This window comes from Struthio camelus, chromosome 36 (genome assembly GCF_040807025.1).
Source record: "Struthio camelus isolate bStrCam1 chromosome 36, bStrCam1.hap1, whole genome shotgun sequence".
NCBI classification, from domain to species: Eukaryota; Metazoa; Chordata; class Aves; order Struthioniformes; family Struthionidae; genus Struthio; species Struthio camelus.
In genome coordinates, this window is record NC_090977.1 from 543,380 (window position 1) to 567,007 (window position 23,628).

The window sequence follows — 23,628 nt, forward strand, 5'->3', positions numbered from 1 at the left end:
GCGCTTGCTTTGCAAAGATTTTTATCTCCCAAATGTGATTTTTTTTTTTCCCCTCCCTTCTCCAATTAAAGTCTTTTAGCATTGCTGCAGAGGCAGTAAATGGGGTTGGGGAACGAGCCAGGTTGAAAACACAACAGTCCCTCTCCAAACTCGCCTTGAAATCTTTTTTTCTTTTTTTTGGGGGGTGGCTGAACAGCGCGGACTGTTAGCGAGGATGGTCTCAAGGGGGAGCTGGAGGCTGGTTTTTGGGGACAGCCGGGTGGAGAAACGCCTTCGATGGGTCTCCTCCGCAAGAGAAACAAGCTCAGGAGCCCCCTCGTGCAGATGGGCTTTTCGGGAGGGACGCGAAGGGTTGATGCTCTTCCCTGGAGCCAGGAGCAAGGGCAAGATGTTCCTTCTGCCGGCTCCACCTGGGAGCTGCAGACCCTCCTGCCCTTTCCCCAGGTGGGGTGCGACCTCAGCCCCCCCACTTTGGACTTCGCTCTCCCTCCCTGTGATATGCAAGTCCCTTCCCGAGTCCCCCTCCCACTTCTGCGCTTTTCCCGTGGATCCCCTTCCTTTCCCCCCCCCCCAAAATCTCCTTCCCCAAGTCATCGTCTTTGCTCCCGTGCCCACCTTGCTCCCCAGCTCATCCCTTGGTCTCACCCACCGGGTTGGCAGCGCTACATCTCCCTTGCCTTCCTCCTTGTCAAGCTATGGGTAGTTTTTTTTTTTGGGGGGGGGGGACAAGGTGTGGGCTGGGGGGACCTCTTTGGGGTCCACAGCCAGGAGGCCTTCGGACATCCTTGACGTTCTCCCCTTTCTCAGCCCCGGCCTCGGTGCTGGCTCTGCCCCCACCCCGAGCGCTGGGGGTGGCAGGAAACGCCTTTCCCTCGCTCAGCGGGGGCCGGAGGAAAATGAAAGTGGGGCCAGCTCGCGTTTCGGCTGGCGCGGGGGGGGCCCCCATGGCGGCGCCGAGCCCCGCCGCCGCGCTGCCCAGCGAAGCCTCCTGCTCCATCTGCCTGGAGTATTTCCGAGACCCCGTCTCCATCCACTGCGGCCACAACTTCTGCCGTTCCTGCATCACCCGCTGCTGGGAGTGGTCCACCACCAACTTCTCCTGCCCCCAGTGCCGGGAGACGGCCCCGGAGAGAAATTTCCGGCCCAACCGGGAGCTGGCGCGAGTGCTCGAAATCGCTAAGCGCCTGAGCCTGCAGGCGGCCAGAGGAGAAGCGGCGGAGGAAGAAGGATGCCAGAGGCACCGAGAGCCTCTGAAGATCTTCTGCAAAGAAGACGAAGCCCTCATCTGCGTGGTCTGCAGGGAGTCCCGGGCTCACCGCGCTCACACCATGCTGCCGGTGCCGGAGGCTGTCCAGGAATACAAGGTAAGGGAGATCTTTCCAGGGACACGTGCCTGAGGATCCAGGTGGGGACGCGACGGTCCCCTCATTGCCACGTTGCCATCAGGCAACGTCCTGCCTCCAAGTTGTCATCGAGGTGGCACGATTTGACATCGCCGCTACTGGGGGCAGAAGCGTTGTCCCCCCCCCCCGGCTATTTGCCCCCCACTCTTCCTCCAGAGCGAAGTTACCCGTTTCAAAATGACAGAGCAGAGCGCACCGGTGTTTCCGCTCTCTCGGTTCTCAGCTCGAGCAGGCCTGGTTTAGTATCTTTAGTAGTCGCTGGTCTAAAGATACTCTGTGGCTGAAATGGTGAGGTCTTCCTCCTCTGCTCTGAGCTGCAAAAGCCCCTGTGTCCAGCTCTGGGGCTTCCTGGACCATCTGTAGATCTTCCTGCGCTCTCCTAGCCAGCAGAAAACTAGCCTGGCTTGAAAAAGGGATATTTTTCTCACTAGTCAGTCAAACCATCTCAAGAAAGGATCCAATGAGGGATGCAGAAAGCTTTGTTTGCTTTGTGGCATTTCTTGCCGTTTAAAGTGCTCCAAGCTGTCGAGCTTGGTATTCTTCTGGACCGCAGGAGAAATCCAAGGAGAAGCTGTGGAGCTGCCCGCAGTGCAATCCCCTCCCCACTGTTTTGTGTGGTTGGAAAAGAAGTCAAGATGCCTGGTGTATCTCCTGTCCCAAGCCTGCCCTCCTTACCTGGCTCTCCTCTTCACATGTCCCTCCAGCAGGGCTGGACCAAGGGGCGTTTCCACCAAGCGTGGTCCCTACCCCATGCCAAGCTGAAGAAAGACTGTAAGCGACCCTCAAGCCTGGGAAGATCCAGGTAGTGATGGGAGATAGGCTGTCCCCAGCCTCCACGGACGAGGAGTCCTTTTTCTTTCCTCAGGGACAGATCCAGGCCCATCTGCAAGCCCTGAAGGAAGACAGAGACAAACTCCTGGCATTTCGAGAGGCTGAAATGAGGAGGAACTGGGAATATTTGGTAGGTGTCAGTTTTCCACGAGGAGGGACGGGAGGCTGGATGTCACCTTTTGGCTCGAGACAAGATGCTGTGTGGGCGCGTGTGCTGCTCTGCGTTGGGGGGGGGGGGGGCTCCCTTTGGAGGTACTGAACCAAAGGCTGCAGGACTTCCCACTGGCTGGTGGGGGGACAATAACAGGCAGAGCCTGGAGTCTTGTAAGGGATTCGGTTGCTCAATGAGGCAAAAGCTGAGTGAGTTTGCTCTGGCTGGAGAACCGTGCTTGCCTGAGTACGGGACGCGTTGCAAGTCTTCGGGTTTGCAGCTGGACACCAAGGCGGGGACGTTTTAGGACACGGCAGGCACTGACTATTTCTAGGGGTGTAGCTATTTGCACGTGCAGGACTTTGCTATGTCCTTCCTCATCCTGCTCTTCCCTTCCTGTGTCACCTCCTAACAGGAGAAGACCGAAGCCGAGCGGCAGAAAATTTTGTCCGAATTTGAACGGTTGCGTCTCTTCCTGGAGGACCAGGCACGTCATCTGCTGGCCCAGCTGGGGCAACTGGATAGAGATGTTGAGAAAATGCAGGAAGAAAACATCACCAGCCTCACTAAGGACATCTCCTGTCTGGACACCTTGATCCAGGAGATGGAGGAGAAATGCCGGCAACCAGCGAGTGAATTTTTACAGGTGAGGAGGTCAGGAATGGAGAGAGAGCTAAGCTTTCGCTCTACTTCCTGGCTATTGTTTTGGCTCTGGGTATTATTCCACGATGCAGCCAACCGCAGTCTGTGCTCTGCTCCAAAGCCCCATCCACGCTTTTGGGGTTGCAGTAGATGGTTTGCCGTCAACATCCCTATTCACTGAGTTTTCTTCTCTCCCTTCCAGGACATCAGAAGCACCCTGAGCAGGTATGGGGCTTCCTCAGCTTCTCCTCCTGACCCTAGATTGGGGAGGGGGTTTGGACCTGGTGTTCAGCAGGGCTGCCCAGGTACCGGAAAGCCTCTACCAAGCAGAGGCCAAACGTTCAGAGCTGCAGTCCGTGAAGACAAACCTAGCTTGCATGCCTGGGGTCTGTAGGAGAAACTCTTCCTCTCTGGTCCACTGGGATCACTGCTCCCAGACCGTTAGTGGTGAGAGATGGCCAAGTGCTAAGTTTTAATGACCTAAAATAAACATTTTACCCAGCTCTGAATGTACAATATGCTTATTAAAGTCTGTGCTACCTCCTAACATACCAGCTAGGCACGTGCTAGAAAGATTTCTTGGCTTTCCCCTGAGGAGGTGGGTCCTCACCTCTTTCCTCTCTCCCTCTCTAGGTACGAGAAGGAAAATTTCCAGCAGCCCCCATTGATTCTTCCAGAGCTGGAAAAGAAAATCAGTCACTTCAGGGACAAAAGTGTTGCTCTGAAGGAGACTCTGAGGAACTTCCAAGGTATTGAGCATGGGCTGGGGTGGGAGGCTGGAGTAGTATCTGCGGGAACGTAAAATTATTGGCATCGGGGAAAAGTCACGATGGACTTTTTCAGGGCAAAAGGCTTTTTCAGCATGTTTTCAGGCTGTTCTTAGAGCTGTAATGCAGCCCAGCTCCCTTTGCAGAGTCACCCAGGCGCTTGCAAGTAGATGCACCACTAGATCTCACCAGCTGTATCTGCAGCCTGGGGTGGACATATGCTGCTGCGCACCCCTAAAACATCTGGCGTTCGCTCACTTCTCTGGGGACAACCTGCGCTTGACAATGACTTTGAAATCCCAAGCTTTGGGGAAATGGCACGAGGCCTAACCCTTGCCCCTCCTTGTTTACTTTTGGTCTCCTTGACTTGCACAACGCTCGTCCGTCTCCCTGCAGCTGCTTCACCCAAGGTGCGAGCTCAGCGTGGCCAAAAAAAAACCAAACCCAACCTAACCTCTCTTTGCGTCCATGCCTCCACTGATGCCTGCGTTACATCGGATGTCTCATGTCCCTTTTCTCCCCTTTTCCAGACATCCTGATGTTTGAGCTGCCTGAAAAGAGTAAGTCCCTCTGCTGGAACGGAAGGCAGTGGGAAGGGGAAAGGGAAGGCTGAGCCCATCATGGGCTGGGTCATGAGCTGGAGGGTGGTTCACTTGGGGAAGATGCCTCAAAAGAAACCGATGAAGATGGGGGAAACACCGTAAGGAGTGGGGGAATACTCACCCTAAGATGCTCCCGGATTAATTTTTTTGCAATGGAGCTGCTAAGATGGGTGAGGACCTACTGTCCCTTTGCACTGGTACGTTCAGGGAAGGACACGCTTGTTTTGGCCCCTAGGCAAAAAAGGGGTCTCCCCACACCTGGGGCTGATGTCTCCTCCTCTTGCCATGGGGTTTGTTCGCGCTCTTGCTCTGCCCCTTTCCCTTCTGCCCGGGGACGTGTCTGAACCTGACGCTCTTCTGATGCTTGCCTGGGTCCTGCTTTCCCCATCCCGTTGCTGGGAGCGGAGCAGCATCCCAGGGGATGGGGTGGACGGAGCTGTGGGACAGCCCTGCTCACCCCTGGCAGGGACTCAATGCCCTGGGAGGTGGCAAGCAGAGCCGGGTGGTGGAAAACTTGGCCTTCTCTTTGACGCTCTGCTCTCCCCTCCTTGCAGTGAAGGTGACCCTGGATCCAGCCACGGCTCACCCCCAGCTCGTCGTGTCCGAGGATGGGAGGAGCGTGAGGTGGGAAGATGCCCAGCAGGACCTGGCTGCTGAGGGATTCGCCACCGACCCCTGCGTGCTGGGCTGCGAGGGAATCGCCTCCGGGCGTCACTGCTGGGAAGTGGAGGTGGAACCAAAAGGTTCCTGGGCCGTAGGGGTGGCCAGGGAGTCTGTGAAGAGGAGGGACGAGACCGGCGAGAGCCCCGAAGTTGAGCTGTGGTCCATGGGCCTCTGTGAGGGCCAGTTTTGGGCTCTCACCTCCCTTGAGCGCACAGCTCTGTCCTGGCGCCAGGTCCCCAGGAGGGTCCGGGTCTCCCTGCACTATGAGAGGGGCCAAGTGTCATTTTTTGATGCTGATAAGAGGGCCCTGATCTTCACTTTCCCAGCAGCCTCATTCAAAGGGGAGAAGATTCACCCCTGGTTCCTGGTCTGGAGTGAGGGGTCCCAGATCACCTTGTGCCCCTGAAGCATGAGGAGAGAAAGCTCTGTTCTCCCCCAAACATGGGTTTTCTTTGTCCCCAACATGGCTAGTCCCAGCAGGTTTTGGAGGACTCCTGGCTGCCAAATTCCTACTTGGCCTTTCAGGCCTCTCTTCCCGTTCTCTGCGATCCCAAAGGGTTAAGCACCTTTGCGGGTCTATAATCACCAGTTTGGGGCATCAGCGGGCGCCAAGCGGAGCCCTTTTTGCACCACAAGGCCTTGCACCAGTCTGCTGTCCGACTGGTTCTGCAGACCTCGGGTTTCGACGGCGTATAAAGATTTCCTCCATGCTGTGACGTTCTTCTGTGTCTGCTTATTCAGCGGGTAGCAAACTGTGGCTCAATGAGCGAATGAAGGGACAGAGGAACATCTAATCACCTGAGGGACAGGCTCTGCCCAGATCCGGTTCTTACACCACCCGGAAAGAAGGATGGAGAGGAGAAAATTATGTATTTTTATTATTGTTAATGATCTCTCCCATTTCCACGCCCTGGGGGGTCTCTTCTCCAGAGCTTTTCCCTTCCCTTTGCCGCGCTTCTCTTGGACTCAGCTCTTCTTCTTTGGCTTGCAAGGCGCAAGCCAAAGTCCCCCGTGGGTAAAGCAAAAGCCCCCCCATTTCTTGTGCTCCCCGTGCACCTCTGGTCCCGGAGGTGGTGGGAAGAGTGCCGTGGCCACGCGGTTGTCCCCTGAGGCAGCGGAAAGGGGGATCGCTGCTCTCCGTGTCTCAGGGACGCATCCAGAGCTGGGACGTGAGGCCCCCCCCTTCCTCGGCATCGAAAAACGCCACCGGCCCTCCGGCGTAGGTTTGGCCGCCCCGCTTCTCTCCCCGCTCAGATCCCCCCCTTTGGGCCAGAGGCTGACCTGCCCCTTCCTATGCCCCCCTAGATGCTGGATGGGGTCTGCAGGATCTGGGGTGGTGTCAAGGGGCAGAAAGGTCCCAGGGCAGAAGGGGAAATGGACTGGCAGGACCCTCCCGCGTGCCAGGTGCTGCGCATGGAGCAGAAAAGCTGTTCTTAACCAAAAAAAGACAAGAAGGAAAGGTGCACAGTGAATGCCCAGTAATGAGAATAGTAGACCTTTCTGCAGACTTTGGGATACTTCATACGTTGGGCCAAAAAGAAATAGTGAGGGTAGAAGAATGACAGAAAGCGATGATATGTGGGACCTAAATGCAGCAAAGCGTCGAGCAGTTTGCCTCTTCCAGCAAGAATCAACTGCAGAACAAGACCAGACCGGTTCGGGTAACCGTATGGTTTTAAAAGTAGCTAAAATTTGAAGACAGGGCAATGAATTAGGTCAATCCACTCGCCGTGCTTGGCCCTAGCTGTAACCGTACCTGGCCACGGACCCTGCTGACCTGAACCCCGACCCATGGGCTGGCTTCCTGGCTTGTCCCTGGACCTGCCTCATCCCTGTGGACTGATGCCCTGGATTTGGGGCTTCCTTGTCCTGCTCTCCTTACTCGGGTACTGTGGGATGGATCAGGCACCCTGCCAGCTGGAGTTTGGCTCCCAGCCCATTGGGAGCTGCTGCACCCGGACACAGGCAACGAAGGTCTCAGAAACGCCCAGGAGCATCTCTCTGCCGCTACACAAGGCTGCGCGCCGTGAAAGCATCCCTCCCCCAGCCTGTCCCAGGACCGATGTCCTCATCCAAGGCTAACAGAAGTCCCAAGCCCAGTGGTGGTTGCGACTGCAGATCTGTGATGCCCCCTGCCACGACGGTGGCAAATCAGCTCGGTGATGATATCAAGTGGGTGAGACAGCGGTGGCGAAGGAAAGCAGCAGATCCCACCTGCCGCTCTTCTTAGGGTTTTCAGGCTTGAAGGGAACACGTGCAAACTTGAACTCGGGAAGTGCAGCTAACTAAACCCTGAGCTATCCGATGTAAGCATTTTCCCCCAGGATTTTCTCTTTGAAAGGCTATAAACTCACCTGGAAAAATTCACTCGCTGACTGCTGATTCTTCTCTTCCAGCTCTTGCGTCACGGTGTCCAGATGAGAAATCTCCTCCGGGAGTTTGGTGGTATTTTTTGTCTGCCTCTTCTCGAGTTCATCTTTCAGGTCTTCCAGCTTGTGTCCTCCCAGGAACCTGCGGAGTCTCTGAAATCCAAGCACAGTCTGCCCATGCTCAGCTTCTCTCCCTCCCTTTTAAGATGCAAACAAAGGAGCAGTGGGGTGGGAAAGACCATTGCGAGCACATGGAAAGGCATTTCCCACAGGAGGAGATCACGGGTGAACCTGAATCCCTACCAACTCCTCTTGAATTCCTGAAGAAGTCTTAGGGGAGGGTGGAATCAAACCCGACGCAAAAGAGCAACGTACGTTTTGGAGGAAAATCATTGTCCCTGGATAAAAGGCACAAACACACTTGCGTGAACTTAGAGTTTTGCTGGGACTCGGTGTTTTGTGCCTTGTTTCTGGTGAGCGCCGTGCTTTAAGGATCTACAGCAACCCACAAACATCCTTGCAGAGCAGATCAAGAGCTTGCCCTCAGCTCGTGCAGAGGTTTTTCTCCCATCCTCCCTGCTCCGATGGCCTATCATGTCATGTTCATCTCAACTTTTCCCACTTCTCAGGTGGGAAAAGTGGATTTGGTTTCAGCATCCGGACAAAACTTATGGGGTGACGTATAGGAGCATTGTCCTTTTCTGCTCCTATTTCCCCTCTTTCTTCCATGATGCAGGCTCAGCAGAAGTCGTTCCTGCATGGGATGTCCTGGGATGGGTCCTACTCATGCTCTCGGTGGGGATGCTGAGATAGGGCTTTGTCATACATATATTTTTCTGAGCCCGACTTCCCCCGCTCCCTCCTACTCTCTCTTTTGGTTCCCCTTCTCAGTTCTATAATTGATAACTCACTTATTTCAGTGAGGCCTCTTCCTCTTTTGGGTTTCCTCAGAAGAAAATAAGCAGTTTTTCGGGGAATCTGTTCAGGTGAGTCAGCTGACAAAGGCCAGCACCACTGTTTCACCTAGTCACTCCAGCTTCTTTTGCAGTCAAGGAATATCTAATCAGCTTAGTCACTGGTATCCTGTCCTGTCCATCCTGGTCAACAGGGATGACCTGGTCAACAGGGATGACCCGGTCAACAGGGATGAGTTTGTTTCTCTTCACTGCCTGCAAAGTGAGCCCCAACGGCTGGAGAGGCCGACCATGAGAAGGTGAGAGGGGAAGTGAGGTGTCCCCACCTGGTGCAGCTGTTCTTGATTTTTATAGACCCAAAGGCAAATAAATCCAGAATAATGCATCCAAGGAGAGGAGGAGAGTGCAAGACAGAAATGGGTTTTTTATTTAAAATAAATATCAGAAACCCAATCAGAGACAGAGACCAGCTCTCCAAACCAAATCAGGCTTTGCTATTTACAGTGAAAGGCCATCTCCTTCTGCAGGACAGACTCGGGACGTGCCTCGCAACTGGTGCCGGAAAGGAACAAAACACGTTGGAAAGAGCTAGAGGCTTATCAGAGAGATTCAGTCTGGTTAAAGGTAAACTAAATGAGAAGTCACCCCCGTACTCCCGGAGGTACCACGCCACCAGCTCGCAGCGGAGAGGGACGCAGGAGGTGAACAGCGAGTCCCTGAGTCGCCTGCTCGCTGCGTTCATCGCGGTGCACCGAGTAAGCATGGTGAAGAGCTGGCGTCGCGTGGGAGTTGTCATCCTGCGTGTCCTTTTTTTCCCCCCCCCCCTTTTTTTTGAGATCTGATTGATGGGAACCTCAAGAACAGATCCTGAGGAGAACTTCAAGAACAGATCCTGAGGGGAGACCCGAACCCCACCCAGTCCAGAGGGGACATGAGCTGCCCAGCCACGGACTGGTCCTCTGAGGGCGGGTGTTGGGTGATTTCTCGCAGACGCGCCCCTATCCCCATCTTGAACCAGGGGACGACCCTCTCGCCGTTGAACGAGGCCCTGCTATAAACCAAGATGGGCGTCTCGTCATCCGTGCTGAAAAACGCCACCCGTCCCGCTTCATAGTCCAGGGAGACCCGTATCCTCCTGGGAAGCGGGTTGAGGCGCAGGTTGGCACGGGGGGAGGTAAGAGAGTGGTATGCTTCCAGCGCCCAGACCCCCTCCTTGGGGGTCAGGCTGATCTGCCCCTTCCTCTTCACCGACTCTCGGGCCACTCCCAGGGCCCAGACACCCCCCTGCCCTACCTCTACCTCCCAGAAATGCTTCCCGGAGGTGAAGCCCTCGCAGCCCAGCACGCAGGGCTCAAAGTCAAATCTCTCGGGGTTGTCGGGAAGGTCCTGCTGTGCGAGGTGGCCCTTGGCTTGTTTCCGGTCCTCAGAGAGGTGGAGGTTGGAGTGAGCCGTGGCTGGATCCAGGGTCACGTTGGCTGAAGGACAAGAGACAGAACTGGTGTGTCAGAGGTAGGGCACAAGCCTAGATGCCCAAGATGTTTCTCCTGCTCCTGGCAGCTGGGACAGTCCCTGCTCTCCTGCCTCTACCAGCTCTGGATGCTTCATGGGGTGGTACGGACAGGCCTGGGGCTGGCACCAAAGGGGCACCAGGCTTGAGGTTCTCCAGCAGAGATGCCCCTGGGAGGAAGGGGGAGAGGACAGACTCCAGGGGAAGGGGATGAAGGCAAGGGACGGAAGGGGAGGCACACATGCACAAGCGTGCCTCTCAGGTCTTCCCTTTTTATGGTCCCAGAGGAGCATTTGGGATTATAGGATGCAGCAGGAACATCACAGCATCAGACCACTGTCACCCGCCCCTTCCTCTCCCTAGGGGACTCCAGGGAGGCTTCCAGGGAGCCTCTCCCCCAACCCCTAAACTCAATCTCCCCCAACCCCATCCCTTGCCAGCCACGGTCGACTTACTTGGCTCTTGCAATTTAAACATCAGGCTGTCTAGAGAGGAGAGAGAGTTCACAGTATCAGGTTCATACGTCAGGCAAACGTGCTGCGGTTCAGCTTCATCGTTCAGGTTGGGGAGGCAAAAGAGCTAAAGAGAGACTCAAGGGCGCAAGAGCTTGGCTGGCTGCAAACAGCCTGGCGCGACCCGCTCTGGTGCAAGTACCGACCCCGTGACAACTACACAACTCCACCAGGCAGGTGAGGGGAACCTCCTGGCTAGGCCAAACTCATCGTCTCACGCTGGTAAAGAGGCGCCGAGAGCGACTTGTCCTGCAGGTTGTAGCATCGCTCCCCAGCTCTACACCCACATGGAGCTTAAGGTTTTTTTTTTTTGCCACCAGTTTGGAAGTGGTGGGAACAACCAACTGTCCGAGCCGCTCCATTTCAATTTGCTTTTCACACGGGACAAGCAGGGCGAGGAGGAGGGAACCTGGCTCGTCTCTGCTCCCCAACCAACTCATTTTGCTCAGGGAAAAACTGTCAGTGTCTTTCTCTGATTACAAGTTTCAGCTGCATTTGTTTGCAACGGTTCCTAGGTGGATTTTGCATTAGCAGCTGGCACACGAGAACTTGGTTTCTCCCAGACATTGGGCACGCGAGGCAACGTGCCCTCTCCTAACCCTGCTCAGTACCTTGGCATTTCCTCAGGGTGCATCTAACACGGACGTTTTTCTGAACAAACTCTTCAAGCCTTCTTTCCAGCTCAGGGGAAATGTCCACGGGAGGGTTGAACTTCATCTTCTCACAGCTGCAGGGAGAGCAAAACCTGTGTGATGCACTTAAACACTCAGCAGCTTATCCTCATTAAGTCATTAGGGAGAAGCTATGGGATGGAGGGGACCGAACCATCAAGATAAACTTATTTGGGAGCAAACATGGGCCCTCACCCCCTGCCCTGCTCCTTTGCAGTTTATTGCCCTTGGGGCCCCTCCAAGCAGTTGCTGAAGGGGTGGTTGCGAACCCAAAGGGCCACGTTGCGGTTGCAGGGGGCCGAGCTGTTGATTGCATGGATCTGGCTTGGAAACGGGACCTCAGGATTCACCCACACGGCATCCAAAGCTCTCCAAGCATCCCAGAGTGTGGGGAAAGTGAGAAGGAGCCAAGTACCTACTCAGGAGACTTCGGATGTCCTGGGGGGGAGAGAGAGGGAGAGACAGAGGAGAGGAATGCTTAAACATCATTCTTCTTACAAAGTTGATGTGTTTTTATGGCAATGCAATAGCCAAGGAAGACCCTGCCTGTGGCATGATGTTTGCAGCAATGCAAGAACAGACCGGGGAATTCACATGCAGCCACCACGGATAGGATTTGCCAATTAATCGGTGCATTCATGCATGCTCTGGAGGGGCTGAGTTTGGGCTCCCAGGTCTCATCCTTTGCTCTGTTCCTACTTCTCCCACCAGCCTGGATGCTCTGGGCTCTCACCTGCAGGAATTCACTTGCCGGCTGCTGGAATTTCCCCTCCATCTCCCAGATCAGGGTGTCGAGGTGGCACATCTCCTCTGTGATCTTCGCTGTGGCTTCCTCCTGGACTTTTGTGATGGCCCTGTCCAGGTTTGCCAGCCGGGTCAGAAGGAGGTGCTCTTGGTCCTTCAAAAACTGGTGCAAATGCTCAAATTCACGCACTATCTTCTCCCTCTCATCTTTGGTTTTCTCCTGCCGGGATGGGACAGAGATGGAGACCAAAGGAAGAGCGACAGGAGACTTCCCCATGCGGAAGAAGAAATGCCACAGCAGTCTTTAAAAACCTCTCCCACCACCCCCAAGAGAAACAGGTGAAAACTTCGAGGCCCTCAGCGGGGTTGGAGACGGCAGGTCCTCAGGGGCTTTCGCTCCCTTGTGACGTTGCACCCTGGAACGCGAGGGTGAATTTTACCCCAAACGAGACAAAACCATCTTGCTGGAGATTCAGATAACGCCCGGGGCTACTCGGGAGGTGCAGCCTCAAAACAAGAGCCAGAAGAGGGACTCCAAACTGGAGGGAGGTGTACAGAGTCCAGGGGAAGAAAAAAACCCCGACAGCCAATCTGTCTACACCAGGCTTGGGGCTGCCCACGAGCTGTTCCCTCAGCTCCATGCCTCCTTGCAGGGCTTGGGGGACCCCGCCAACGGCGGCCGCGCAATTATCTCCCCGGCGCAGGGATCGTGGGCTCCAGCTGACTCGAAACCCCGGCAGATAAGGACAGGGTTGGCCGGGGCCCAGCACAAACTGCAAACCGCCCCGCGAAGGGAAGGGAGGCCGGCGAGGAGGCCTGGGAGATGAGATAGCAGGACGGTTTGGTTGCCCTGCCCGTAGGCTCATCGCTCCCAACCTGCCCCTTCTTCGAGGGTATCGCGGTGTATCCTCCTCCCTGGAGCAAAGCAACCGAATAGACCAGATCCGGCCTCAAAATACTGCAGTGCAGCCTCGGTGTGGGGTGGGTGGGGGGAGACAGGCTCCTGTTGAAGGGCACCTACCAGATATGAGCTCCTCCTTTCTCCGGATTTCCTGCTTTCCAGGCATTTTTCTCTCTCTTCCTTGAGCGCCTGCAGACGGGCCTGGATTTCTTCCTGAGCAAAAAGAAAAGATGTTCTGCAAGAGGCTGAGAAAGATCCTTGTCCTCCACCTAAAGCATCTTCTAGGTGATACGGGGAGTCACTTTGTCAAAACGCCGGGCAAGTGAGCAGAGCTGTCTTCAATTCCTGGTTTAATCGCCTCGAAATAGATGAGGAATTCTTAGGCACGCTCATGTATTTCCGACCATCTATCGCTGCTCCTATTTCAGCGCGCTCAAGGCAGCGACGGAGTTCAGGAAAAGGCGACGAAGAATTGTTTTCCTTTCTTTTGTCCCGGCTGTTGGCACAGATCGATAAATTAAAACGGGGGGGGGGGGAAATAAATCCACATTGTGGGGAAAACAAACGTGCTTATACACCGCAAAGAGGAAGCGCGTGGGGGTAACACCCCGAAATCCCCCTTCGCAGAGGGCGCAGAAAGCAGATGCGCCCAAACCGCCGCGCTTTGGCCCCGGAAAGGGTTGGTTTTTTTTTTTTTTCGGGGGCCGGGAAGGCGCCAGCCGTACCTTGTATTCCCGGGCAGCCTCTTCGACGGGGACGACGGCGTGCGAGCGGTGAGCCTGGGAGCGGGCGCACGCCGGGCAGACGGGCCGGCGGTCCTCTTTGCAGAAGAGCTTCAGGGCCTCCCGGTGCTTCTCGCACGAGCCGCCCCGTCCCGCCGTCCCGCCGGTGGGGTGCAGCTGCCGGGCGATTTCGGCGATGTTTGCCAGCTCCCTGCTGGGTCGGAAACTCTTCTGCTGAGCCGTCTGCCGGCACCGAGGGCAGGAGAAATCGGCCTCCAGCCCGTCCCAGCAGCGGGCGATGCAGAGGCGGCAGAAGTTGTGGCCGCAGTGGATGGAGACGGGGTCCTGGAAGAAGCCCAGGCAGATGGAGCAGGAGGCTTCGCCGCGTAGGTCGGCGGCGGGGCTCGGCGCCGCGGCCATGGCCGGAGAAATGGGTGGACCCCGAAACGCTTCGGGGAAGCTGCTCCCCCCCTCTGCCCCGAGCAGCCTGATTTGCGGGTCTTTTAATTAAATACATATATATGCACGGAGCTGCTTGGCCCATGGGGGTCTTTGGGGAGGGGGGGAAGGAACATGGGGGTGCGCGCTATTTAGGAGGAAGAGAGTTCTTTTGCGGGGGGAGGTTCTAGGTGTTTTCGGGGAATGGGGTTGGTTTGGGGTGTGGCCGGTTGCATCACGGGGCGAGGCGAAAAAAAAAAAAACAACCCCAAAACACCCCAAAACCACCAAAACACAAAAACCACCAAAAAAAACACAAAAACCACCAAAAAAAACACAAAAACCACCAAAAAAAACACACAAAAAACACAAAAACCACAAAAAAACACCCCCCCCCAAACCCCAAAGAAACAAAAAAAAAAAAAAACCCACGAAAAACTCAAGCGCCCAACGTGGGGCTCGAACCCACGACCCTGAGATTAAGAGTCTCATGCTCTACCGACTGAGCTAGCCGGGCGGCCGCGCGCGCCCAGCGCCTCCCTCCCGCCCGACGCCGGCGCCGCGAGCGCCGGGGCCACCGGCCGGCTGCTAATTAGCGGTAATTAGCTAAGAGCGGCGGATTGCAGCGACGGGCAGCCAGGGGCGGCCGCAGGGACGCGGGGGCCCTCGGAGCGTTAGCGTTGCCTTCGTGTTAATCAGCGCCGTAATTGCTTTTTAATTAAGGTTCCCCTGGGGGGGGCTTGGCCATAGCGGGGCGGGACCGCGCTGCCCACGCCGCTGGCGCTTACCCGGCTTTGCCGCACTATAAATTGCAAAGCTACGGTGTGCTAGAGCTGAAAATGCGGGTTTGAAAGCCGAAAAAGAAGGGGGAAAATAAAATAAAAAAAGAAACCAGCGCGGCGTGTTTCTGCCCGGTCTCGAACCGGGGACCTTTCGCGTGTGAGGCGAACGTGATAACCACTACACTACAGAAACCCACGGCCGGGGCTTTTCCCCTCGGGCTTACGGCTCAGCGCCAGGCGGCCCCGGGGGGGGGGGGGGCTGCCCCGCGCCTCGGCGGGACACGGCGGATCGGGGCGATTAACGGCGAAAAAAGTTTAAAAAAAAATAAAAATAATGAAAAAGCTCAAGCGCCCAGCGTGGGGCTCGAACCCACGACCCTGAGATTAAGAGTCTCATGCTCTACCGACTGAGCTAGCCGGGCGGCGGTGGCCGGCACTGGGGCGCGGCGCTGACGGCCCTCCCACGGCCCCGCCCCTTCCCCGCCGAGGTCCCGCCCACTCCCCCTCAGGCCCCGCTCTGATAGGCCGGGCGACGGCCGTCGCCGCCCCTTCTCCCAGACCTCCCAGAGCAACGAGACGAGGGTAGACGAGCCCGTTGCCTCCTCTCCCTCGTTTCCGGTGAGCGCGGAGGCGGCCTATCCGGTGCCTCTGCCGCGGCTACAGAGACGGCGGTGGACAGCGGGGCGCCGCCGTTCCTACGGCAACGCGGCCCGCCGAGCAGCGGCGGCGACCGTGGGGGCGGCTAGAGCGCCTCCCGCCCACTTCCCGCCTGGCCCAGTCGCTTAGCAACCAGCCGCCGGCTTCCGGTCAGGTGACGTGAAAGGAGGGGCGGGAGGGGGGCGGCGGGAGCCGGAAAGCGGAAGTCGGCGGAGCCTCGTACCATAGAGAGCGGCGGAGGCGGGTTGGGAGGGGGGAGATAGAGCGCCTCCCCTCGCGCCCGGACCGGCGAGCAGCGAGGCGGTGCCGGAGCGGCGGCGGCGGCACCTCCGGGCCCGGCTGGGGCTGGGGAAGAGCCGAGGCCGAGGCGGGGGGGGGGATCCCGGGGGCAGGAGCGAGGCCAGGCCCGGCTGCGGGGTTGGGGGGCGGCGGGCAGAGCCGGGCGGCGGTGAGGCCTAGCCCGGGGCCCGGCCCCGGTGGGGAGGGCGACAGCGAGGCCTAGACCCGGGCCCGGTTGGCGGCTGGTTGTTGGCGGGGGAGCCGCCGTGTGGGGCTGGGGCAGGTGCTGGGGGTCGAGGGAGCCGCCGTGGGGCTGGGGTAGGTGCCAGGGGGTCGCTGTGGGGCTGGGGTAGGTGCCAGGGGGTCGCTGTGGGGCTGGGGTAGGTGCTGGGGATCGAGGGAGCTGCCGTGGGGCTGGGGTAGGTGCTGGGGAGCTGCCGTGGGGCTGGGGTAGGTGCTGGGGGGTCTCTGTGGGGCTGGGGTAGGTGCCGGGGAGCTGCCGTGGGGCTGGGGTAGGTGCCAGGGGGTCTCTGTGGGGCTGAGGTAGGTGCCGGGGGGCCGCCGGGGGGCTGGGGTAAGGCCGGAGTGAAGCCCGGAGCCAGTTTTGGGCAGGGGAGGTTTAATTTTCGCTGCTGGGGGCTTGGGGGGTGGGGGGAGCGAGAGGGGGTAGGAAGAGGAAGCAGGATCCCAGGGCCCGGCCGGCGCCGGGGTGGGGGGCTGCCAAGCCCGTCCGGCGTCGCGCCGGCGCCCACCCTCGAGGTCGCCCTGATCCCCCCCCCCCCAAAAAACCAAAAAGCTCGGGACCCCGGCGGCCGCTGCCAACGGGCGAGGAGGAGAGCCTCTTGTGCCCCCCGGCCTCCATGGCGGCTGCGGCAGTCCTGGGAGACGGGGTCCCTTCGGGGGGCTCCGGCGGGCGCCTGAACCCCGTGGAGACGCTGCAGGAGGAAGCCATCTGCGCCATCTGCTTGGACTACTTCGTGGACCCCGTCTCCATCGGCTGCGGGCACAACTTCTGCCGCGTGTGCATCTCGCAGCTGTGGGGGGGCGAGGCGGAGTACGAGGCGGGGACGGGGGCCGCCGGTGGCGGGGACGGGGGCATGGGAGACGTGCTGGAAGACGACCTGGAGGACGACGAGGACGAGCTCGACGACGACGAGCTGGACGTGGAGCAGGAGGAAGAGGAGGAAGACGGCGGGCCCGAGGAGGAGGAGGAGGAGGACATGTGGAGCGAGGAAGACGACGACGCCGATCTGTGGGAAGTCCCCGTGGAGGAGGACGTTTGGGACGGCGGGGTTGGGGGGGAGCTTTACTTTGGGGACGAGGACTACGATGAGGATGTGATGGAGGAAGACGTGGAGGAAGAGGAGGAGGTGGAGGAGGAAGAGGAGGAGGTGCAGACGCCCCCTCCGCCTGTGCTGGCCACGCGGCCTCGACGCCTCCAGACCTTTACCTGCCCGCAATGCCGCAAAACCTTTTTCCAGAGGAATTTCCGACCTAACCTCCAGCTGGCCAACATGGTGCAAATCATCCGCCAGCTGCACCCGCACCCGCAGCGCCTCGCTCCACCCGCGGCCGGCCCTTCGGCCTCGGGCTCCGCCGCCGGCGGCCCCGGGGCTCTGGCGGCGGCGGGCGGCCAAGGCTCTCCGAACCTGTGCGAGAAGCACCAGGAACCCCTCAAACTCTTCTGCGAGGTGGACGAGCAAGCCATCTGCGTGGTGTGCAGGGAGTCCCGGAGCCACAAGCATCACAGCGTCGTCCCGCTCGAGGAGGTGGTTCAGGATTACAAGGTACGAGGCGGCGGCGGGTTGGTTTTCGGGGGCGGGAGGCGACGGCTCGGGAGATCGAGCAGGGGCAGCGGGTTCGCCGCGGGGCGTAAAGGGGGAAGATGGGGCCGCCGCGGGGCGCCAGGCTCGCCAAGCGTCCGGCGGGATTCCTAGACGGCTTGCGGAGGCGCTTGTCCCGCGTGGTTCGGTGAAGCCCCTCGGAGGCTGAAGCGGGTTGAAACCGGCGCCCGAGTTGCCGGCGCGTTCGCGCCGTTGCAAGCTCTTCCCGAGTTGTCCCCGGCCTTGCCGCTCGGCCCGGCCGATGAGGGTCTCCCAAGGCCGACGCCAACCCCCTGGCAGCGGAGACCTCCGCGATCGCTCGCCGGGGATTTAGCAGGGAAGTCCTGCTGCCGTTCCCGGTCGGAGATGCCCAGGCCGTGCTGGTCCCGCGTTACCCGGCGCCCCCCGAAACGAAGCGCGGCGGGAGAACAGGACGGACGGGGAGGGGACGACGAGCGCCGAGTCGCTCAGGCTGCTGGTTACCCCGTGTCTCGGGGGTTGGGTTTCTTGCACGTCTTCCTCCTTCGGCCTCCCGCGAGAAGGGAGCGCGCACCCGTCTTCAGCCCTTCTAATATCCAAAGGGCTCGGGCAGCTTGTACCTCGCCTGGAAGTCTCGGAGGAATCGCTGCCGCGCGTGGTTGTAGCTGGAGCCAGCTCGCAACGGGAGCCGATCCCTTTGAGCCCCGCGGGATTTTTCTGGGGCCGCGGTAGGCGGTTCAGGCCCTGGGAGACGTTTGCGTCCAGGAGGGATGAGGGAGGCTGGGAAGGAAGGTGACGGAGGCGCCTCGTTCCCGCGTCTCGTGCTGGGGCGTCGCAGCGTGGCCAGCGTCGCTGGGTAGGTTCAGTCCGTTCCCCTTTTCTTTGCCACGGGGAAAGATCCCGCGTACGTTGGAAGAGGCAAAAAAGGGGATATTCAAACCCGCTTTTTGTGAAGGGCCGAGCTCTTGGCAGATTGCGAGTCTTTGGGGGCTGGCGAGCCAGAAGCGGCGGTTCTCGGGAACCCCAAAAAACGGTGGTTCTCGGAAACCCCAAAGCCGATTCGTTGTGCAGGATTGCAACTGGCGATTCAGGGAGCGCGTTCATCGCTGGCTTAAATCGATTTCAGATCGTACCGCTGCCGAAAAAGGACAGGCTGAAAGGATGGTCTCAGCTTGGTGTGTAAACTCGTGCCGAAAAATTCGGAGTTTAGGAGCGCAGACCGCTCTGCGCTTCCTGAGCTGGGAGCGTCAAGGCCTCGGTTGTATCCGATGAGAGGATTCAACCCAGCGGGAGCACGACGGCTTGGACGCAGCCAGGATGCTGGCTTGGGCCACGCGTCGAACAGTTGGTGCCTGGCCGCCGTGGGTCCGACGTTTCTGGACATCCCCTGGTCTGGCTGGGGCAGGATTTTTTTTAGCTTTCTAATTAAAGCATGTTCCCAGCATGATTGTTTACAGAAGGAAAAAGGGAAGTGGTCTGAAGGTTGGGCAGAAAGTTCAGTTTTCGACTCTACCACGGAGTTAGTGACCGAAACAGGAGGAGGATCTTGTCTGAGCCAAGGATTCCTGAGACAGGTTTCCCTCTCTCTCAGAACAAACTCCAAAGCCACCTGGAGCCCCTGAAGAAGAAGCTGGACGCAGTCCTGAAGCAGAAATCGAGCGAGGAGGAGAAGATCACGGAGCTGAGGGTAAGAGCCGGACGCTCCTCCGAGCGTAGCAGGTGATCGCGTGCTTCCTTTCCCAGTTGTTTCATTTCCCACCTCTGTCTTCCACTGTCCTGCCAAAAAATAAGCAGCCCTCCAACAGGTAAGAGGATGGACCAGTCCCCAGCCTTCCCGTTAAGCCTTTCCTCCCGCTCCCCCGCTCTGCAGGACAAGATGAAGCTGGAGATCAAGGAGTTTGAGTCTGACTTTGAGCTGCTGCACCAGTTCCTCATCGGAGAGCAGGTCCTGCTCTTGCACCAGTTGGAGGAGCGCTACGAGAGCTTGCTGGCCCGCCAGAGCAGCAACATCAGCCAGCTGGAGGAGCAGAGCGCGGCCCTCGGCCGGCTCATCGCCGAGGCAGAGGACAAGAGCAAACAGGACGGGCTGCAGCTGCTCAAGGTCTTCCCCATCCCGGGGATGGGAAGAGGGACGAGGCTGGCCGGGAATCCCGGGGTGGAGGGCAGGGTCCTGCTGCTGCGATGTGGGAACTGTGCTCCCTCCCAGATGTTTTCTGAACCTTCCCAAAGGGAGCTGTAAAGTTGGATGATTCACAGAGTTGATCTCTGAACCGTGAACTCTACCCTGCTTGCAGCCTCGCTCAGCTCTGCTAGCAGCTGCAGATCTGGGGCAGATCCGGCCCGTCCTCAGGGCGAGGCGGCGCTGTTTGCGGTGGGAATAAGCGGAGCTGCAAAGAGGGGACCGGACTTGGCTTTCCCAGGAGACATCCCTCACCTGGTGGACTAGATCCTTCCCCCTCTCTCTCGGTCCTGTCAGCCGGATGGGAGCGATCGCAACGATCACGGGAACGACAGAAAACGGGGAGGGAAGGGAAGGGGACGCCCCGAGAGGTCTGGGATCCAGCACCGGTGGTAGCGGGGTGTCCTGAGAGCGGATGGAGGAGGAAAACCTCCACCAAGGGTGAATCTGAGGGATGTTCCCCCCCCACCACCACCAGTAAATCTCAGGCCCGTCGCCCGACTGTGGGACGGGGCCCATCCTGTTCGTTGGGGTGACTGGATCGTTACACTTTAACGCGGTGCTCGATCACGGCCGCTAAGAGGATTTAGTGTGAATGACAAGGGGATCAGTGTCAGTCCTCCCTAATCTTGCTTTTCTTCGTCTGTCTTCTCCCTCCCTTCTCACGCCGCTGCCTCCTTTTGCAGGACATCAAAGGTACTTTTATCAGGTCAGTGACTTTCTGTTCCCGTCTTCTCGCTGTGAATAGCTTTTGCGTTGAAAAGCCCTTTCGCTTTTGTTTTAAGCGGGCACTTCTCCAGGCTGGGATTGGGTAGCACAAGAGAAAACTCAGCTGTGGCTGCTGTCAGAGTAACGTGATGGCAGGAACTCTTGGCTGTGTGGCCTGTGGGATGTAACGGGAGTTGGGGAGCGCGTAGCGGAGGGGAGCAGAGGTCTCGGAGTCCCTCACGACACCTGGCAGCCACTTTTTGGGAGGAGAGCTGGATGCGCCCGCGCAGACCTCGTGTCCCGGGAGCTGCTCGTAAGTCTACGAGGGTCGTTTTAGTCACCTCGTAAAAGGGACAGGCAGCAACGGGAAAGCCTCCAGCTGCTCTCCGGCACTTAACGCGGTCGAGCGCGGCACGCATCTCCCCGCAGCCGGACGCCGGGAGGTTCGGCTGCCTCGCGCGGCCGAGGAGCGCCGGCTGTACCAGCGTAACCGGTTCGGCTCATCTCTGCCCCGCTGTGGTTTTTCCTTCTCGAGCCTTCTGTTGCGCGGATTGGCTGCGTGCGGTTTTCCAGGCTGCTTTGTTCTCCTTTGCTGAAGCATTATGGGATAGCGGGCTGGATTTTCCCATCATGCACCTGCCTCAGCTGAGGAACGCAGATGTGCCGAGAGCCCAAAGCCGCCGCGCCTTTACCTTTCCCCCGCCCCGAGCGCGCGTCCTGTCCCACCTCACCGAATGCCCGCTTCCCCGGCAGATGCGAGAACATCAAGTTCCAGGAGCCCGAGATGGTGCCAGTGGACGTGGGGAAGAAATACCGCAACTACTTCCTGCAGGATGTGGTGATGAGAAAGATGGAGAAAGTCTTCAGCAAAGTCCCTCAAGGTGAGCGAGACCCGGCTGCTCTGCTCCCGACCCTTCCAGAGGGACAGTCCGGCTCGTCAGCTGGAGCGAGGTCCTGGGGAAATTCCCCTGATCCCTCCCTCCGGTCTGCGGTGTCTTTCCTTTCCCCCAGTTCTGCTGGATGCCTGGGGAGGGAGGGATCCTCCTTCCAGCCACGCTGCGCCGCCATCCCTCGAGTCGCCCCCCTTTATCCCTCGCTCTGCTGGTTCCCCAAATCCTGGGCTGCAATCTGCCTGTTCTGGCCTTCCTCGGCATGTCTTCCCCTTCCTGAGCTCTGTCCCTCCGTCCGAATCCCCACCCCGTAACGTAGCTGTCTCTTCTCCCCGTGCCCCCAACGGGGTCGGATCCAGAGCTGCTAACAGTGGGTTGTGCCATGGGGAGGGGGCCGCTGGTCACGCCGCGGGTACGTGTGCGGGCGAGGACTCGGGGTTGGGAACCAAGGAGGGAAAAGCTCGGAGCTGCGATCCGAGGGGGGAGCAACCCCCAGCTTCTAACTGTGCCCTCCCTTCGTCGCCCTCGTAGCCGACGTGACCCTGGACCCCGACACTGCCCACCCCCGCCTGAGCCTCTCCCTGGACCGGCGCAGCGTCAAGCTGGGCGAGCGGCGCCAGGAGCTGCCGGACAACCCCAAGCGCTTCGATTCGGATTACTGCGTGCTGGGTTCCCAGGGTTTCACCACCGGGCGCCACTACTGGGAGGTAGAAGTGGGAGGCCGGAGAGGCTGGGCGGTGGGGGCGGCCCGCGAGACAGCTCGCCGTAAAGAGAAGGCCGTGGGCCCCCACCAGAAGCGGGAGATCTGGTGCGTGGGCACCAACGGGAAGAAGTACCAGGCGCTCACGGCCACGGAGCAGACGGCCCTGTCGCCCAGCGAGCGGCCCCGACGCTTCGGCGTCTACCTGGACTACGAGCGGGGCCAGCTCTGCTTCTACAACGCCGAGAGCATGACCCACATCCACACCTTCAACGCCTCCTTCCACGAGCGCATCTTCCCCTTCTTCCGCATCCTGGCCAAGGGCACCCGCATCAAAATCTGTGCCTGACGGCCAGCCGTCGTCGTCCTCCCGTCGGCCGCCTCTACCCACGCCGGATCCGGCCTCACCCTGGGATCCGGCCTTGCACACGGCCACGCTCCCCCTTTCCCCTCGGGTCTCTTTTCGGGGATCCAACGCTGCACTTGTCTTCTTGCACCTGCTTGCTCACAAGGCGTCTTCCTCCTTCCCCCAACCCCGGCCCGACTCCGTCCTGGTGCCAGCTCCTTGCCGAGATCTTGCCGCGACCTTCGCAGCCGGCCAAAGCCGTTCCGCAGGCGGTTTGCGTCCGGAGGAGGGAAGAGTTAACGCTGCCGGCCGGCTGGGGAGGGGAAGCAGGCGTTTTCCCTCTGCCTCTTGCCGCCAGGGACTTCTCTCTACCTTTCCCAGTGGACGTGTTAAGCTTTGCAGCGCGCTCGCCCTGCGCCCGCGCGTCGGGTGTTGAGGTACGTGCCGCTCTCCTCGGACACGCGGCTCGAGCCCTAGCGCTCCCGCGGGTCCGTATGTCGAGGAGCGAGCGCTGGCTCTTGGCCCCCCGAACTCCCGGCAGCGCTTTCCAAAGCCTCGTTGCGCCAAGGTGCTTAGGAGCCTGGGTTCCTCGGCAGCGGCGGGATTTGCTTCGAGCATCTCCTCCTCCGCGCCTGGCTGGCATTCGGACCTCGAGTCGAACCCGCTTTAACCCGCGACGTTCTCCTGTTCCGGCACTTGCTCGCCTTCCCCGTGTCTCTCCCGTCCTTGCCTCCTCCCTGCTCTTCCTCCATCCGGCCCCGAGTCCGGGTCACCGGATCCGCCCTCCGAACCCCAGCCGTCTCCTTTGTAACCCTTTCTTGTGGGCCTGGCACTTTATACGGGGCTGCCTGGGCCAGGGAGAGTGCAAATAGGTGGGTTTTTTTGGGTTTTTTTCTCCCCCCCCCCCCCCCTTCCGGAGTCGAGACCTGTTGGGGTCGGGCTGCCGGCCGGAGCCGCGGCGGCGCTGCGTCACCAGCCTTCCTCGCTCGGCGCGCGCTCCAGGCCGCGGCGGTGGGAACCGGTCTCCTGTTTCCCCTCGCAGCTCGAGAGCTCTCTGAGGTGGGGATATTTATTTTCTCTCCCTTTTTTGTTTTTTTTTTTTTTTTCCTTGGCTGCTGTTGAGTTTCCAGCTGAATCCTGTCCCAACTAGAGACTCTGACTGCACCTGTTGTGTTTTTCTTCTTTTCGTTGGTGGATTGGTATTTTTTTTTTTCCTGCTGGCATTACAGAGCTAGTTCAAAATATTTTTGGCTAAAATGAGAATTAAATGGAGATTTAGTTTTTTGAAATGTCAAGAAATAATAATAATAATAAAGAATAAGGTTGTAAACCTGAGTCTCTTGCTTACTGACATCCTGTTGGAGGCCTGAAACAGCTGGGAGCCGTTTCCAAGTAAGTCTGGCTTGAGCAGCCCATGGGACTTGGGAGCCAGGTCCCCCAGGCTGCCT

The 23,628-nt window shown here is 58.9% G+C and overlaps 2 protein-coding genes and 3 non-coding genes across 6 annotated transcripts; 1 reads left to right on the plus strand and 4 right to left on the minus strand.

Moving 5' to 3' along the window:
- Positions 1-575: 575 nt before the first annotated feature.
- On the plus strand, positions 576-23,510 carry LOC104139182 (uncharacterized). Its single transcript, XM_068923838.1, has 23 exons — positions 576-1,364; positions 2,269-2,364; positions 2,801-3,031; positions 3,230-3,252; positions 3,661-3,776; positions 4,325-4,354; positions 4,951-5,457; positions 6,208-6,278; positions 7,107-7,235; positions 7,456-7,542; positions 8,165-8,223; positions 8,477-8,604; positions 8,967-9,097; positions 9,333-9,516; positions 11,815-12,115; positions 12,637-12,750; positions 13,420-13,785; positions 16,181-17,342; positions 18,949-19,044; positions 19,228-19,458; positions 20,223-20,245; positions 20,998-21,125; positions 21,666-23,510. The coding sequence occupies exons 1-23, from the start codon at positions 696-698 to the stop codon at positions 22,181-22,183; spliced, it is 5,400 nt and encodes a 1,799-aa protein (XP_068779939.1). The 5' UTR covers positions 576-695; the 3' UTR covers positions 22,184-23,510.
- LOC104139181 (zinc finger protein RFP-like) lies at positions 8,654-14,041 on the minus strand. Of its 2 annotated transcripts, none has more exons than XM_068923810.1 (7): positions 13,403-14,041; positions 12,798-12,890; positions 11,766-11,996; positions 11,448-11,470; positions 10,973-11,088; positions 10,305-10,397; positions 8,654-9,817 (listed from the first exon to the last, which is right to left on the minus strand). In XM_068923810.1, the coding sequence occupies exons 1-7, from the start codon at positions 13,817-13,819 to the stop codon at positions 9,222-9,224; spliced, it is 1,569 nt and encodes a 522-aa protein (XP_068779911.1). In that variant the 5' UTR covers positions 13,820-14,041; the 3' UTR covers positions 8,654-9,221. The 2 variants fall into 2 exon arrangements, with proteins under 2 accessions (XP_068779911.1, XP_068779912.1); XM_068923811.1 differs by having other exon boundaries at positions 10,305-10,334; positions 13,403-14,039.
- Positions 14,282-14,354, minus strand: TRNAK-CUU (transfer RNA lysine (anticodon CUU)). Its single transcript has one exon. It is a non-coding gene; the product is annotated as a tRNA-Lys (tRNA).
- Positions 14,740-14,812, minus strand: TRNAV-CAC (transfer RNA valine (anticodon CAC)). The gene has a single exon. It is a non-coding gene; the product is annotated as a tRNA-Val (tRNA).
- Positions 14,969-15,041, minus strand: TRNAK-CUU (transfer RNA lysine (anticodon CUU)). Its single transcript has one exon. It is a non-coding gene; the product is annotated as a tRNA-Lys (tRNA).
- Positions 23,511-23,628: the final 118 nt, after the last annotated feature.

Coding starts and splice junctions, on each gene's coding strand:
- LOC104139182 (XM_068923838.1), top strand. CDS start 696: ATGGGTAGTTTTTTTTTTTGGGGGGGGGGGACAAGGTGTGGGCTGGGG. Junction 5,458..6,207: donor GGGGTCCCAGATCACCTTGT/GCCCCTGAAGCA, acceptor TCCGTGTCTCAG/GGACGCATCCAGAGCTGGGA. Junction 8,605..8,966: donor TTCTCTTCACTGCCTGCAAA/GTGAGCCCCAAC, acceptor GTCTGGTTAAAG/GTAAACTAAATGAGAAGTCA.
- LOC104139181 (XM_068923810.1), bottom strand. CDS start 13,819: ATGGCCGCGGCGCCGAGCCCCGCCGCCGACCTACGCGGCGAAGCCTCC. Junction 11,471..11,765: donor CGGCAAGTGAATTCCTGCAG/GTGAGAGCCCAG, acceptor TCTCCCCCCCAG/GACATCCGAAGTCTCCTGAG. Junction 10,398..10,972: donor CACCCTGAGGAAATGCCAAG/GTACTGAGCAGG, acceptor TGAACGATGAAG/CTGAACCGCAGCACGTTTGC.